Here is a 16,776-nt window from a genome sequence, read left to right on the forward strand (position 1 = left end):
TCTTCGACTCTTTTATTATAAATTATAATAAAAGAGACAAAATATATTTTTTTTGAAAACGTAACGTATTTAGTTTTTGTAAATAAGGGGCTTACTTCGTTCCATACATTAATTCATGGATAAAATGGGATCGGCTATAGTGATATTAAACTTATTACAATCCTCGAACCCTATAGAATTATAATACCTAACGTCATAGTGTAATGAAAAATCAATCAATTAAACGCTTACACTGATACTCTTGGTTCATTCCAACAATTTAAATTAAATAATGTGCATAATTTTACAAACTTTGGCCGTTAAATGGGTCAAGGACGTTTCAAATACGTCTTAATGCTCGTCAAACGCGAATCGTTTAACGCCCGAACCCAATAATTAATTCACAAGATAGAAATGATATATAGAATCGTGACAGTAGATCGATCTCCTATCTGCATCCCAATAAGCAAACCCTACGAAGACAATCCATTGGTGACGATGGATAGAATGCAATCTCTTCGCTCCTACCACCTACCATTGACAGCTGGTTTCGACAAATGGCTATAACAATCCGCCGATTGGTTATTGGCACACTTTTATTAATATTCGGATTAAGATGGCTATGTCGGGTGGTCAAAAATGGATTGAGATAGGTTATTGGGTGTGGGCGTTAATAAACTGTACTTGTTAAGGTGATACGTGATGTGGAACTTCGCTTGATGCTAGTTCTGGTGAACGTCGACTGTACCTGAATGGTTGTTGTGGCAGCGCGCTGGGGGCTTTATTTATATTAATTTTGATAATAATCGACGAGTATATCAAAGTTTGGTCACAAAAGCTTTTGTTTTCAATATAACTTTTCCTACTTTTTAAAACTTTGGGGCCACGTGAAGCCAAGTTATAAACGGTAATATGAAAAGGAGACCCGAAGTCCGAATTTCAAAGAAACCAAGGAACGTGACTCCATACAATAGAATCTATTTTTATTCAGAACCTACCGCCAATATAAAAACATGGCGCTACCATTTTTTTACAATGTATCTTATCGTTTAATATAATAATAGGCTAATATCATGACAGGATAAGGAAGAATCTAAATGATTAGCGGGAGCTATAGAAACTTCATTTACGCCCAAACTCAATAATTAATCCACAATCTCATATTGAAAACAATCTGTGATCAGACCGTGACAGTCGATCGATTTCATATCTGCATCCCAATACCTAACCAAGCCCTACGAAGACAATCCATTTTTGGCGACGGATAGAATGCAAACTCTTCGCTGTTTTTGTGTTTCGTTATATTTTATAATCAATATAAACCAGATAAAGTAAATAAAACCGTACAAATAATATTAAAATATACATGTCTATGTTTAAAACATAATATCAAATAGCTTTTTAATTATTTTAAAAACTGGTGTAAGTTAAAATCTTAAGATAGGATATTGGCACAGTTGAACATTTTTACAAAAATATATTTATTCGTATTGGTAAAAGAGTATCAATGTGGCACCACAGACGTATACTATCTATTGTTATGTCTGGAAATACAGTTTTGTCAACAAAGTTTAGTTCTCTGTCATTAACTGATTAGACTTCTAATTTATTTTTTAATCACGAAATGGAAAAATAATCCTAATTATTATGTTACATATAGTACGAGTGTTGTAGCTGGGTCCTATATATTTTATTAAGACGATGGTTTAGCGAGCATGCTAGAGTTTGATGAAGCTGATTTCCTTTACTGAGTTTTCTAACCAATGTGTTTCAGGTCCTTGTGATACAACATGTTGATGTATGCATGTTCTCAAATGGGAAATTCAAAAATGTAGTGGCACTCCTACTAGGATCTGGCACACCAATTCCACCTGAGCAGACCCACAAAGATTCATATATATTAACACCTCACAGAGGTAAGTTGTTCTAATATACTAGCCAACCGCTTGAAGCATCGTTAACGAAGATCGTTTATGGATAGATCTGTGATATTATCCTGATACAGGAATACTTTGATACCTAGTTTTTTGATGAGTTTGTTTAAAGAGTGTGTGTACCAACACACACTCTTTGTAACCATATATATATATAATAATAAGATTATTTTAATAAAAAAATAAGCGATGCTGCCTTTTAGGTCTTGGCCTCAGATTTATGAATCTGTTTCATGATCGTTTGTTATGTTTGTGATTAATCCTTCTGTGCCTGACACACGCCGTCAACTTTTTTGCATAGAAAGTCCATTGGGAAGCCAGATATCAACGAGCTCAGAACTCTGAACAAAAATATACCTAGAATAAAAACCTCAAAATGAGTTTATAATTAAAACAAATAATTTCAAGATTCACCTACTTTAATCTGGTACAAAAAATCCTACACCATACTAACACGACTAATACTAATATTAAAAAATGTAAACTGACTAACTAAATAATAATTGGGTAAAACTAGACAATATCTTGATATTATGATGATGACGTCACTTATACATTACAGGTGTCACCAAGAATTGGATAGCACTGGAGGATTCATATTCAAAAACTGGCGCAAGTCTAGCTTCAACTGTTCTATGTAACCCCGAATCTAACGATGACCGTAACGTGTTCGCTATCTACGTGTCCTACTATGTAAAAGTTAAGTTAACACTTAGCGCAATGGGCGGTGACGTTTCCGTCAAACTACCGTTTACCCTAACACATTCCTGTATCAACGAAGCCCCAACTGACAGCGTTACAGAAGAAGCAACCCATAAAATGATTCTAGAAGGTAAAGAAGAAAAATCAGAAGTAAAAGACAACCATAACAACAACGAGGAAACAATTCATGAAGCGGATGAACCGTCACAAGAAAGTCATAGATGCGTCGCGGATGTGCTGGTAAATATTGAGAATCAAATGACTAGACCAAAAGTGACTGAGCAAAGAGAAACGCCGATTGTCAAATGTAATAATGAAGAATTTGATTTGATAGAGAAATATCCCGGCCCCGATACGTGATCCGATGAAGTAAAAGTTGAATCGAATCAAACGAATTCGATTAAGTGTAATGAGGTCCAAATGAAGGGTAGTTTTGCAGATAATTTGAAAAGAGTTGTCTGTTGTATTGATAGACGAAGACAGTCGTAGTGTGCATATTGAATTGCTGTGCGATATTCTCTACTGCTTCAATAAGTGCACCAAATATGTTTTTGATTCATTTCTAAAAGAACTCATTCCGTTTAAATATAACACCAAATTCAGAACCAAAGACAAAATTGTATTGAAAAAAAGATTATTATAAGAACTCAATTTAAAAGACTAAACGAATGTCAATCATAGGTTAAAAGTCATAATTATTATTGAAGATTTAAGAAATAAATCTAGTCCTTATTTTTATAAACGGTGCATAAATTTATCGATTTCGAAACCAGTTTTCGGTGTATGCATTTAACTTAAAATAAATAATAAGTTCAAATATGGCCATAACCTTCGAAATTGCAATTTATTAATTTTATCAATATTCATCTAAACGTAACCGAAAATCTAAATCACAAAACCATTATGTATTAAATTGTATATATAAATAGTGTTCGTTGATATAGTTAAGTCTCCATACGTATAGATAGATAGAAATTAGTAGCTAATTATTTTTTGGAATCGATAAAGATAAAAACCGACGAAACTACAATGAAATTGTATTAAAAGTTCAGTCCTGAGTTCAAATTTTGCGCTAAGAAAGTCCTGTCCACTGAGAGATAAAAAATAATTTATTTTTATTTATTTTATTAATTATATACAATGTATTATGTTTACACATATATAACGTCAAATATAAAGAAGTAGCCTATCATACGGTTACTGTAGGTGTGTATATTTTCTTACTTATAAACCGATTTATTTAGGAATCCTTAATAAGCTTAAATGTTTGAGAGTTTACTCAATTAAAATCAAGCAAAAACTTAGTATTATTCGCATAGTTGTCAATATAAAAATATTATAAAAAATGTTTTTCGGTTTTCAATTATGTAACCACAAAGTGTATTTTATTTTACTGATTAAAGATTCGGATCTCAATTAATAAAAACTTAATACGTAATTTGAACATAAAATATTTACGAAAATGTATGTAATCGTTACAAGAACGACTCTATGTGCGCGACATATTTATCACTACGAGTGAGTAAACTGTATCAGTTCAGGGCCAGCCATTAATAACAGTTAGGCTTGTCTTCACTAATGTGAATAAACTGTAAGAGATTGTCTTAAACAATAATAATGAGTCTGTTCCACAAATAGTACGTGAAAAACTGATTGAATTTAAAGCGTTTTATTAATTTAGTTAACTTTTGTACATTGTGTGAACGTTAAAAAATTAACTAACAGTTTCTAAATCAAGGCCAGACTGACAGAAACCTATGACATTCGATCGCTATCTATTTTGTTTACTTATTAGAATTTCTATATATCCGGTGTAGCCATTATCAATATTCGATAGGATTATATATGTGTAAAACATATTCTTCTATTTTTAGAAGATTGTGCAGATGTTTGTAATTAGTAGTAAATCCACAGATTTCTTTTAAGGCTCAATTTTTCCAACAAAATTCATTTCATCAAAATGTCTTCAGTAGTTTTTATTTGACAGTATCAAAGTAACAAATGGCTACAACAATTATCATACTTATGTCTTTATTAATTAAATTTTATTATCATTATTAGGCAAAACTTTAAATTGCAGAAAATGGTGTAAAATTAGTATTGGTACAATGTTAATAAAATCAAAATACTTTGCACTTTTGGTAATTAGTGGTATTTGCTTATAAGCAGCTCCTACATTCGTAATACTTAAGTAAACTATAAGTTACAGTTAAAATCGATTATAGGTTAAATTTATTTCACCTAGTGTGTGTAAAAATGATTACTGGTGTAATTATTTACTGTAATTTATTAAATGTTTTTGATTATAAGATCTTTTATTTAAGTAACGGCACCGCTAAAGATACACTGACTATGTTTGTTATATGTTTACTATATTGGTACTTATAATAATGAAACACACAATCACAACAAGAAAAATAATATATTTAAACTTTAAGGAAACTCAAAGTAGGAGTGTTTTTACACATTTCCTTCTAATTTGCTGCATAAAATATACAAATCACTAATATTTATCGTCCTATTCTGCTGGTTTGGTACAACTAGTAAAGGACTCGTTAAATTTACATTCCTGTATGTTGCTTGATCCAAGGAACGTATTTGATCACGTTCGTCGATACTTCTGGTACACCATAGCCGCATGGTACAACACCAACAGACACCACACCGACTAAGGACAAATCTTTAACTACGGGACCACCAGAGTCTCCCTGTAAAGAAACAATGTTATGAATTATATATGATCTACAGAGAATATTCTATCGATGAGAAGGGAAATTCCAAGATGAATTGTGAGGTGAATTTGATTGTGATTGGGCAAACGGAACGAAGAGTCATGTGATGTGTCAATGCGTGTTAAACTAGAGATGCTGTTGACCAATTATAATTTAATGGAAAACGTCAAATCTGCAAAAGATAGGAGTAAGCTTTCTTTAGTTAACTATGATCCTGGTTTATTACCTTACATCCTCCAGTCCCTTGCTTGGCAGTCATACAGAGCTGTTTGTCAGTGATGGGGAAAGATTTCCCACGTTTTCCGTAGAACTCCTTGTATTTGTCATCACATTCCTTGGTGCCTATAGATGTGAAGTTTAGCATTTGCAGATTGTCGGGAATGTCGCCATCGGTCTGTAATATGTCAAGACATTTAATTTTATGTTGCCATGGGAAAGAAATAGGAGAAAAATCAAATAAATATACAACTCACTCCCATCTCTCCCCATCCAGTCAGCATCAGGTTTGAGCCGGGTTGTGTTTCCTCGGTTGGCATTTCGGCTGGCTGAACTTTATCGTTGTAAACGATTGGTGTTGATGTTTTTAATAAACACAGGTCGTTGGCCTGAGTCGTAGGGTTGTAGTTCTCGTGAATGATGTACGACTCTAGGTTGTATCTTTGACCTCCTGATCGGAGATGGTTGGTACCTACCACCACGCTCAACATCGATAGATATTGTCCGTAACTGAAAAGGGCAAAAATTCAGAATAACTTTAAAGAATTTCAATGAACAATATGCAGTGTATTAGATGGAGAGGTTCTGCGTTAGTAAATTTACTTCTTATTCTATTTGGAACAGAATCTGCTAAAATGCTCGGATTCGGGACACCCAAAACTAAAGCAGAGTGCTCAAGTTTTGTGAGGGGTTTTCCAATTTACCTGTACATGCAGTGAGCAGCAGTTAAAAGCCATCTTTCATTGAGAACACTAGCGCCGCAATTGTGTTGCCAATAACCGAATCTTATAGAGGCCTGCCATTTAGCTTTTCCTTCGGGAGCATCCTGACCGCCAAGGATTCTTTGTTCTATATCACTTTTGCCTAAAAATACAATCGCGTTTCTTGATTATTTTGTAATCAGACGATATTGTCTGCTACCCAGTGCCATTGTACACTGGTTATGAAAAAATAATATTGTTAATGCGAAGTTCATAAAATGGACATACAAGGAACGAATAATAAACATGTTACCTCACCTGCAGACTCCAATGAGGACCAAAAATAGAAAGATTCCATTCATGTTTTTATTCCCTTTGTGATGGTCGGCCTGAGAATGCTTTGGTATCATTTGAGATGGTATTTATATACAAAATTTGCAATATAAGATATTCCATGGCGATTGAAGAAATTAACAAAAAGTTTAATTATTTACGTGAAACCTTTTATTGATTTTAAATATTAATTGCCTTTTTTACAAAAAAATTAATTTATCGTTTACACAAGTCATTTTAAATTAAATGTTAAAAATGCTTTTTGTTTTTATAATACATACACAATATCGCTACTTTGAATTCACACTGCGAACATACAAATAAGTATGTCGATAGTGTCGGAGACAGCATTCAGTAGGCGTAACGTTCTGGATAACGAGGATCTGTGCAACAGACTGGTTCTTGCCCTTGGTATCGCATATAACCTGGGCCTTCGCCGTCGCACATATCCCATGTACTAAGAAATCCAAGTTCTTGAAGTATTGTACTAGGCTCTGAATATGATTTTGCCCCATTCGGTGTCGAGACCCTTGGTCCGTGGGGTTCTAGCGCTATATGGCTTTTCAGGGAAATATTATAAAGGTTAGTAGAAATCACAGGAGAATTCAAAGGGGGAACGCTGCCAGTATCTTCGGAACTTTGCCTAATGGGACTCCTTTTAATAATATATTTTAATTATTAAATTTTAAGGTTAGTAATTAGGTATATTAGAATTACTATATGTACAATTTGTTCAAATATATAAATATAATAAATATTTAACCTATTAAATTCAATAGTAGTAGTGATAGATATCATTAATTACTAATACTAGTTAGTTTTGTTTTTACTTATTTACGTCATTTGCATATTTTTCATAATTAAATTTACTATAAATATCGAGTAGAAAATTTTAAATTTCAAAGCAAGGACAAGACTGCGACGACAATGTTTCTCCATTTTGGAATATTACTTCTTCTGTCCCAAGGACTGGTTGGTAAGATACATTTAATTTGATTAATACCTAATGCTGTGTAGTCTTATGAAGGATACAAACACGACTCGAAGAGCAAAAGTAAAAAAAATAAATAGTGTGTGGTTTAATTTTGTTATTTATTAACACTTCGTTACATTACATCATAAACATTGAACGTAATTAAGAGAAGCAACTGGCGGTCTTTACGCATTCGAGCAATTGCTTCCACGCAACCACTAATTTTGTTGTAAAATAATGCACTATCTATTTACCTATTTCCAAATAATTTTTATCTTTTTGAGAATTATTTAGAGTTTAGAGTCCGTCATTTGAATTCAATGATGAATTTGTTCTTCTTTTGCTTTAAACAAAATAATTGTTATACCGTGCATCGTACACTGTATGTAAAACTAAACATGAACATGAAGACCATTCAATTAAGCACGTTTACAGGCGAAGTGGACGTTTCGGAAGCTATCGATGGAGACAGCCGTATAATAGGTGGCCAAGATGCCACTCCAGGCATGGCTAAATACCAAGTCTCAATACGTATTCATAAAAGAAAACGAGAAGGGCACGGTTGTGGAGGGTCTATTATAAACGAACAGTACGTGTTAACAGCCGCACATTGCGTTTTTCGGTGAGTATATTTTTCGTTTCTATTAATATATTATTTAATTGTATGGGTTAACATATTATATTAGCTGCTTCTCCCGCGTATACTTGCTCATAAGTCATGATGCGCCTAAGTCTTTTTGGTAGGTAATTGATGACCCACACTTTATAAAAGATTTTTCACATACTTCTACAACTAATTCATTTAGAAAAAATGTGCAAGTTTTAATAATAATAATATTTATTTATTTTCTCACAAAAACTTACAAAACTTCTTACATTATATGTTACAACTAATTATTAATGTAGCTTATGTTTTAGTTTATGTTTAGTTTTAGTTTAGTTTTTAGAGGCATGACGAACTATATTGATAAAAAAACCTTTTAGCAAAAAATTGAAAGATATGTCAATAGTCGTTGGCAGTAACAAGCTCAGTAAAGGTGGCGACCGTTACATGATTAAGAAATTGGTCCCTCATGAGAACTATTCTCCACGGACTATAAAGAATGACATAGCCATCATACAGATCGAAGGAAAATTCAAATTCAGCGATAAGGTTCAACCAATTGAGTTGTTAAAAGAAATGGCACCCGTTGGAAAGAAATGTCTCTTGACTGGCTGGGGATACACGGATTATGTGAGTAGATATTCGATTAACTAAATATATTTATACATTTATCAGATCTATTTTTCAGTGGTGTCAAAAGACTTACAATTCGATATACCATTCGGAATATAAATTAACGACAAACGCCTTTAATCCTCACCTATTATCGTGCTTGCACTGTGGTGGGTCAAAACAAGTCGTAAAATATTATTATTTTAAAGTTCGCTTATGTAGCTGTCAGCTGAATATAGATAATGGAAATTAAAACTGTGACCTAGAATAAATGACGCGTCTTCCTTCAAGTTTCTCTTGGTGTTATCACGCTGGGTATATTATCTACCCGCAAGTGGAAGAAAAAAACAAAAATAGTTGAGAAATAGAAAACTAGACAACGAAAAAAGTGTAACGTGTGTAAATACGCATAGAATGTATGCTTAGCGAAATAGTGAAACCAAATCAATCAAATACTACTAATAATTTATAATAAGGAAAAAGAAGTGGAAATTATCCTCGGAAAACAGTAAACTACTTGAAGAAACTTTTATAAAATAAACATTTTAAAATTATTAAAAAGTAGTTAAAAGAAATAGGTAGTAGTGTTTTATCATCCGAGTTACCAATACAATTTACGAAATAATGTAATACCTCTGACGACTACATAGCGGGGAAGCATCTAGAAAATATTTTTTTCTAAAAAGACCCTTATTTCGCCAGAATCTCGCAAACACTGGGCTAGACGCTTAGTCTTTCAAAATAAATCCAAGTAAAAGTTATTTTATTCAGCGAAAATATCTAAATTATTTAAGAAACACAAAAACCTACATAATAATAAATGTTTAGCAAAATGATATTCAGTAGGGCTGGTTTTAATTAACGTTAATTTCCATTACTTATGAAAAATGAATCACTTTATTTTCTTCGTCAAACTTTCTTTTTTTTCTTTTCTTTCAAACTACCCAGAGAATGGAAAGAAGTTGTCTAGACTTAAAATTGAAAAATAGGGTAAAGAACATTGACATACGAAAAAAGACACAAGTATGTGATGCTTTAACTTTTTCACTGAAGGGAAAATGGAAGTGGGCAGGCCACTTAGCTCGTTACAAAGATGACAGATGAACCCTAAGGTCAGCGAAATGGTCAGGGCCAAGAGCCATCAGAACAAGAGGTCGACCAAAGGCCTGATGGTCAAATCAAATCAAATCAAATCCAAATATCTTTATTCATGTAGGTTTAGGTAATTTCGCTTGGGAGTTTGTTGTAAAAACGAATACAATTTCCATATAAGGAGTGGTTTCTCTTCTGGAGCCTGGTTGGTCGTACACTCAAATTAGTTCTATTACGCGTATTATACTGGTGAAAGTCACCATTTGTTTTGAAATCGTTTAATTTTTTTTGTACATACAACAAGGCTTCAAGAATATATTGACCGGATAATGTCATAATATTTAGTTCCTTAAATCTATTCCGTACCGACTCCCTCGGTGAAACACAACAAAAGCAAAACGGTATTCTACTGTGGGGTGCAAAAGCAGCACCCCACAGTAGAATACCGTAGGAAAGACTCCACAATCAATACATCTGTTAAAATTAATAGACAATTCAGAGCTTATTACAATATATATCAATCACGGAATTTAAAATGACTGTTGACATACCCCATATATGTTTACTTTTTTTTTAAATTAATAAGCTATATGTATATAGTTATATGTTTAAAATGAAATTTAATATTACATTTAGGTACACACTTTTCCAGTAATGATATCGCAGCAGCAGGTGAAGAATCCAGGGACTTGGTCGTACTGAGTGGTACATTTGTAAAAAACTCTTCAAAAGTAGAAGCCACCTCCGAGTCCGATTTTATTAATTTCCCTTTTACTTTTAATTTATATTCGGTTCGTTTGTCAGACGCTTTTCCGGATTCCTCATTTATTACTTTCCAGGTAGCTTTTACTTTATCCATGCTATTTTTTTGAACTGAAATATTTTGATTTTGCAATTTTGCAATCTTTTTTGAAATGATTAGAAAACATCCTAACATATTCCCTAAATTCCTCACTGGTGTAATATATGTTTTCATCATACAATTCATATAATTTTAACCTTTTTCTATGTAACTCCTCATTTGCCCAGTCACAAAATCTTGTTTTCTCAGAGACCAATAAAGTCTTTTGAGTGAATACTTTCTTGAATTCATCATAAGTTATCAATAAATTATCCAAAAAAAGTACTGTATAAATTATTAGGGGATGAGTTGTCACTCAGAAATGGCATTCTATGCACCAATGCTTCCCTAAATCTGCCCAAACGGTCATTTGTAACAGGAGTTATCAAAATTTTCTTCTTGTTACATGGTTTTTGTTGCCTTAATTGGAATTCAAACCATTGACCAGTGTGATCAGATTTAAACCTATTGAAAATACAAACATTCAAAGGGGCTATGTCACTATATATATTATCTATGCAAGTTGCAGTGCTGGCTGTAATTCTTGTCGGTGAATGAAATTGATTTATTAAATTGTAAGACCGAAAAAAAATAAGTATGCGTATACTTGCATTAGAATGACAAAGTAAATTGACATTGAAGTCCCCGCACACAATTAGCCATTTATTACACTTTACTAATTTACACAATATCTCCTCTAATACATTTTCAACATTAATATAGACTAAACTGATATGGAAGACAATATAGACATACAACAATGAATTGCTCCAGGTCCACACAGGAAATTTCAATAGTTAGTTCTACTGAGAGGCTGATAATATCCTTTCTTTCTTTGCATTTAAGTTTTTTATTAATTAGGATTAAAGAGCCACCATGAATTGCATTTTCTCTGCAGAACACACTACCAACCCTGTGGTTACAAAAATTAAACAAAACTTCATATTTTTTTAGCCAGTGCAGGTCAGATGAATTAGTAGCGGTGGCGGGCGGAAGTTGGATGGATGTAGCCAAGAATAGAGAATCATGGCATGCCTTGGGGGAGGCTTTTACCCGAAAGGGGTCCATACACTTAATTTAAATAAATATTTTTTTTTGTTATGGAATCAATAAAGCTTTATTATTATTATTAATCTCTCCGTCATAATCAAATTTTGATTATTATTCCAGAATAAAATAACTGTACCAAACAATCTGCAAATGTTGGAGTTTGAAACATTAAGCAATGACGACTGCAATAAACAATTAAATCGCTCGCATTTTACGAACTTGCTGCCCCTAGACGCCGGGCAACTCTGCGTTAAGCGCCCGAAGGGCACAGGTGCATGCCATGTGAGTAATCGAATGCGCTACAACATTTTAAATAGATGATTGATGATTTCACGCTATAAAAGGCCTTTATAAAAAGACGAATTACCTAGACAACTATAAAAACAAATGATCAAATTCTTCATTCATACAAGATAGACCCACGCACCAAGGGTTCTGGATTAAGATCCATTATTAATAAGGGAAAAAATCTATAAGTGTGCATAAAAGATACATTAATAATTATAATAATTAAATAATATTAATTAATTAATGAATCATATAATTATTAATATAAAAAATAAATAATTAAAACCTTTAAATGTTGTTACTTCTCATGCAGGGTGATTCTGGTGGTCCTCTCGTCATTCAGGACGATAAGAACAAAACTGTTCAAATGGGAGTCGTGTCTTGGGGAGTTCCGTGCGGCAAAAACTTTCCTGATGTATTTTCTTCAGTCCATGGTTTCTTCGATTGGATATGGAGCAAAATTAATTGAATTATTTAATAATTCAAGATGGTTACATCTGATTAAAATAAAAATATTTTGAATTAAAAGTATTTTTTATAATATGCAACTACATATAAGCTGTAAAAACTCAAGTTAAGTGTAGGAATGGGTTATACTCGACTAAACTGGCTTTCAGGCTATAAAATGTTTCTCCACATTGTCGCATTGGCATGGGCTGTAAAGATAATGTGTATGTTTGAAATAAATAAATAAAAGCACGGCGCGCGGTATGGTCGGGCGGAAGCCGCCGCAGAAAAAGGCAAAAAAACCGCCTTCACCGGGGAAGGCAAGGACCTTTACTTCGTACTTCGCTTACTCCAGTGAGCTTTCGTCCTGCCCTTCAGGCGATTGACCCCGCCGCGACGGCCCAAGCCGAGGTTCGAGTCTCATAGGAGACGCCGTTGCGCGAGTCGCGGGAAACCCGCCCTTGAAAGGGCCTAAAGGCCTGAAAGCTTGCCAAAACAGCCCGTGCTGAGCTGTAAAGGCCCTTAAGGCCAACAGCGAGATTCCTTTACAAACAAATGGTCGGGCGGACGATTCTTCGGCGGCGGTCTTCGACGCTCGCATTAGATAAAGACGTTACTTATACTTATTGTTGTTGAATTTGTGGTTATTTGGTGAAAGACTCGTCGTCTTCAAAGCTATACAATGTCATAAGAGAAGCGCTGGACAGAAACCGGTGGAAGCAGATAGTCCGCGCTAGATGTTTCGTCGCTGACCACGACGCTCAGACATGAGCTGCCGACGAAATTGTGTGGTTAATTTCGTGTAATCTAATTTGTTCTTTTTAGTAATTTTTTTTGTTAATTTCTTACTTCACATTCAAAATATCCAACTAACCTCTTAATTTAAAAAAAAAAAACATTAGTGATAGTACTCAAGGGCATTTAATGACCGGTTGGAACAACACCTACGTGATGCCCACGAGCCCAATCTAAAATAAAAAATTAAATAAGTAAAAATCTAATTTCAAAATGGCGACCAAATTAGATCATAACATTTCGTTATTTAATCGTTAATTTTCAAATTTGTGTCGAAAATTATAAAATGGACATTAATAATTACATTAGCTATAACTGGCAATAAGAGTTTATTGCCAGTTATTCTCCTCCGTTCTACGCCCTTGATTTGTGTAAAATGCTGTGTACAGATGTAATTGGATTTCAGGTTTCCAAATGTTGTTTAGTGTGTAATAAATGTTTGTGTTAAATCAATCTGTTTTCTGTTTCTGTACCAAAATGTAAAAGATAAAATAAAATAAATCTTTAGTTTTATTTTTATTTTTGGCTGTATAAATGTTTTTATAACATCATTGCAGCTAATGCGGCTAAATATAAAATATAAATTTATCTAACTGATCCGCTCTATAGGAATTGTGCATATTTATTTTTTTATCTCAACATTTAAGTATTTGTAATTCTAACTCTGATTTGTTTTGACCAGAGTGGTCAGATGTAAGTTTGTTGTAATACAGGCGTTGAGAGGAACTATATTATTATAGATATTGTCAATAAATGTTGCCGTGGTGGCTGTTACCCTAGTAGATAAAACAAAATTATATGATTTAAACCGACAAAGCGTACGTTTTACTTAAACTGCAGTTGTCAAGTAAACGTACGTTTTTAGTAAGCAATATTATTGAGCCATCGGGTATTGCATTTCCTCTGCAGAACCAACTACCAATCTGTTGATTACAAAAAGTTAACATGACTTTAATTAGTGCGACTCCAGGTCGATGGTCAACTCCAGGTTGTATCTTTGACCTCCTAATCAAAGATGGTTGGTAACGACCAGCACGTTCAACAACATCAGGGTTTTTGTCCGTAACTGAAAAGGGGTAGGTATACATCTAAAATACAAGATATATATTTATTAATATTTTCAGTTTGAGTTTATAGAGGCCTGCCATTATTAGCTATTCCTTCGGGAGCATCCTGACCGCCAAAGATGCTTTGTTCTATATCACTTTTGCCTTAGAATTACAATCGCTTATACGAAAAGTATTTCTCCGACTTTAATGTCTCTTTATCATTTTGTAATCAGACGATATTGTCAGCCACCCAGTGCCATTGTACACTGGTTATTTAACATAATTTTGTCAACGCGAAGTTCATTAAATGGACATACAAGGACCGAATAATAAACATAATATGTTTATTCTCAAGACGAGAATTATCATCGCTAAGGAGAAAAACATGAAAAATATTATCTCACCCGCAGTGACTCCAATGACTACCATAAATATAACGATTTCTGTCATGTTTTTCTCCTTAGCGATGATGATTCTCGTCTTGAGAATGCTTCGGTATCGATTTAATATGGTATTTATAAACATATTTTGCAATAAATTAGATATTGTATGGTGATTGAAGAATCAATTAAAAATAAATTATTTACGTAAAACGTGTCGCATTTTATTGGTTTTAAATAACTATGTTATACATATTAATTGTTTTTTTTTAAGTTAAATTTATCGTTTACGTAACTCCATTTTAATTAATATTAAAATTGCTTTCTATATGAACAAGAAAGATACATTTTCTTGTACAGTGTGATCGCTTTATAACGTCATTCGTTACAACGAACCAATTTTTCATGACTCGGCGACACATTTTGCCCCAAACGGCTGCTATTTCGCGTTCAATATCGGCTTTGATCTGTTCCAATGTCGTCGGATCGGTTATTTTTTAAATTGAATAGGTCATATAATATATGTAATATTCAGGTCTCATAACTAATTAAAAATAAACATAAAAAAATTTAACTCTACCTATGCACCCTACTTGCCTTGTGATATGGACAAATTTTAGACATCAAATTACAATTATGTCATTTAAAGAAACCACTCCATAGCCAACGAAATTGTTCATACGCAGAATAACAATTACAGTTTTTTATTTTCTAATTAAATACTGGGAATTGGGTCGAAAACAATAAGATTCATTATTTTATGTTAATGTGTTCAGAAGTTAATGATATTTTATAAATTACTTATGTTTTTAAAACATGTGGCTTTTCTCTTCACTTATTTTTATAACATAAGCACTATTTAAAATAAAATTATAAACTTTTAGTACCTATTTAAATTCTCTGTACACAAATCACTCGGCATAGCTGACCAAAACTTTCATTTTTACAAGACGTCTTTCTTTAAATATAAAGGTTGAATTTTTTTCGTCGTTGAATAATATACGGCAATATTTTTTTCTTACTTGGGCCCAACAAGGCCCAACCTCTACCACAACCTAACCTAATAGGTCTGGATATCCATAGTTTTTTGTAATTGTTTCTTTTTTGTAATGTTTGTTTTGTTTAAAAAGTGTTTCGATTGATATTTGTATGTGCTCTATATAAATGTCATGTTTGCCTCTAATTGCTTATCACATTCAAATGAAAGGTACAAGGTCGTAAGGCCCGACAAGCCTCTTCACATTAAGTAGTTTTCTAACGAGGCTAGAATGATGGGGTAAACTTTGCATTCTATATCCTACCTTCACTCCGAAGCCAGCGGAGGTCTCACCACCCTCTGCTTGAGGAGCTTGTTGTCTTGTGACCAGACCGACCTCTGGGCAGGGATATCCGGTAAGTGAGAAGAACGTATCTTGAATTTAAACACAATCCCAACCCGTCGGTATGTAAAAGCATCAACTACTACAATGAATGAAATAAAATCGAGTACACACATACAATTCAATAACATTCAGCCATATTACTAAGCACCAATACTTATTATGTTTTTCGTTAATGATTTCCGTCATTTTCAAAGTTTTTTAATTAATTTATGTATATTTGTACTATAAAAATGGAGTAGAACATTAAAAATTTCAAAGCGAGGACAGGAAATCCAAGGAAAATGTTTCTCCATTTTGGAATATTACTTCTTCTGTCCCATGGACTGCTTGGTAAGATAAATTTAATTTCATTAGAATACATATTTTTTATCTATATATTATATAATTTCGCACCGCAAAAAAGTATTACGCCTAGCCCGTGCACAGTATATCAAACTAACGCGCACGAACCGTAGCCGCATAAAATAAAAATCGTTCACAGGCGAAGTGGAGGATTCGGAAGCTATAGATGGAGACACCCGAATAGTAGGTGGCAAAGATGCCACTCCAGGCATAGCTAAGTACTTGGTTTCAATTCGTGCTCATAACAGAAACCAAGAATGGCACAATTGCGGAGGTTCAATTTTAAACAAAGAGTACGTTTTAACAGCCGGTCATTGCCTTTAT

The 16,776-nt window shown here is 33.4% G+C and overlaps 3 protein-coding genes and 1 long non-coding RNA gene across 4 annotated transcripts in view; 3 read left to right on the top strand and 1 right to left on the bottom strand.

The window, feature by feature from the left end:
- LOC111001978 (arrestin homolog) overlaps window positions 1-4,673 on the top strand; it is a 43,585-nt gene extending 38,912 nt beyond the window's left edge. Inside the window, exons 10-11 of the mRNA XM_022272062.2 lie at window positions 1,754-1,895; window positions 2,476-4,673. Of these exons, the coding sequence (XP_022127754.2) occupies window positions 1,754-1,895; window positions 2,476-2,975 (642 nt within the window). The 3' untranslated portion in view covers window positions 2,976-4,673. The remainder of the gene's footprint in view (window positions 1-1,753; window positions 1,896-2,475) is intronic.
- A 397-nt stretch (window positions 4,674-5,070) lies between these two features.
- On the bottom strand, window positions 5,071-6,572 carry LOC111001975 (chymotrypsin-1-like). Its single transcript, XM_045632807.1, has 5 exons — window positions 6,553-6,572; window positions 6,268-6,447; window positions 5,821-6,073; window positions 5,574-5,741; window positions 5,071-5,323 (listed from the first exon to the last, which is right to left on the bottom strand). The coding sequence occupies exons 1-5, from the start codon at window positions 6,570-6,572 to the stop codon at window positions 5,177-5,179; spliced, it is 768 nt and encodes a 255-aa protein (XP_045488763.1). The 3' UTR covers window positions 5,071-5,176.
- Window positions 6,573-7,496: 924 nt separating this feature from the next.
- Window positions 7,497-12,552, top strand: LOC111002777 (chymotrypsin-2-like). The gene is made up of 5 exons (XM_022272990.2): window positions 7,497-7,573; window positions 8,006-8,192; window positions 8,555-8,804; window positions 11,890-12,051; window positions 12,371-12,552. The coding sequence occupies exons 1-5, from the start codon at window positions 7,525-7,527 to the stop codon at window positions 12,524-12,526; spliced, it is 804 nt and encodes a 267-aa protein (XP_022128682.2). The 5' UTR covers window positions 7,497-7,524; the 3' UTR covers window positions 12,527-12,552.
- Window positions 12,553-16,341: 3,789 nt separating this feature from the next.
- LOC111002776 lies at window positions 16,342-16,776 on the top strand. The gene is made up of 2 exons (XR_006750919.1): window positions 16,342-16,440; window positions 16,592-16,776. It is a non-coding gene; the product is annotated as an uncharacterized LOC111002776 (long non-coding RNA).

Source organism: Pieris rapae, chromosome 2 (assembly GCF_905147795.1).
Source record: "Pieris rapae chromosome 2, ilPieRapa1.1, whole genome shotgun sequence".
NCBI classification, from domain to species: Eukaryota; Metazoa; Arthropoda; class Insecta; order Lepidoptera; family Pieridae; genus Pieris; species Pieris rapae.

Coding starts and splice junctions, on each gene's coding strand:
- LOC111001975 (XM_045632807.1), bottom strand. CDS start 6,572: ATGTTTATTATTCGTTCCTT. Junction 5,742..5,820: donor CTGGATGGGGAGAGATGGGA/GTGAGTTGTATA, acceptor GACATATTACAG/ACCGATGGCGACATTCCCGA. Junction 5,324..5,573: donor AAGGGACTGGAGGATGTAAG/GTAATAAACCAG, acceptor GTTTCTTTACAG/GGAGACTCTGGTGGTCCCGT.
- LOC111002777 (XM_022272990.2), top strand. CDS start 7,525: ATGTTTCTCCATTTTGGAATATTACTTCTTCTGTCCCAAGGACTGGTT. Junction 8,805..11,889: donor GCTGGGGATACACGGATTAT/GTGAGTAGATAT, acceptor TTATTATTCCAG/AATAAAATAACTGTACCAAA. Junction 12,052..12,370: donor AGGGCACAGGTGCATGCCAT/GTGAGTAATCGA, acceptor CTTCTCATGCAG/GGTGATTCTGGTGGTCCTCT.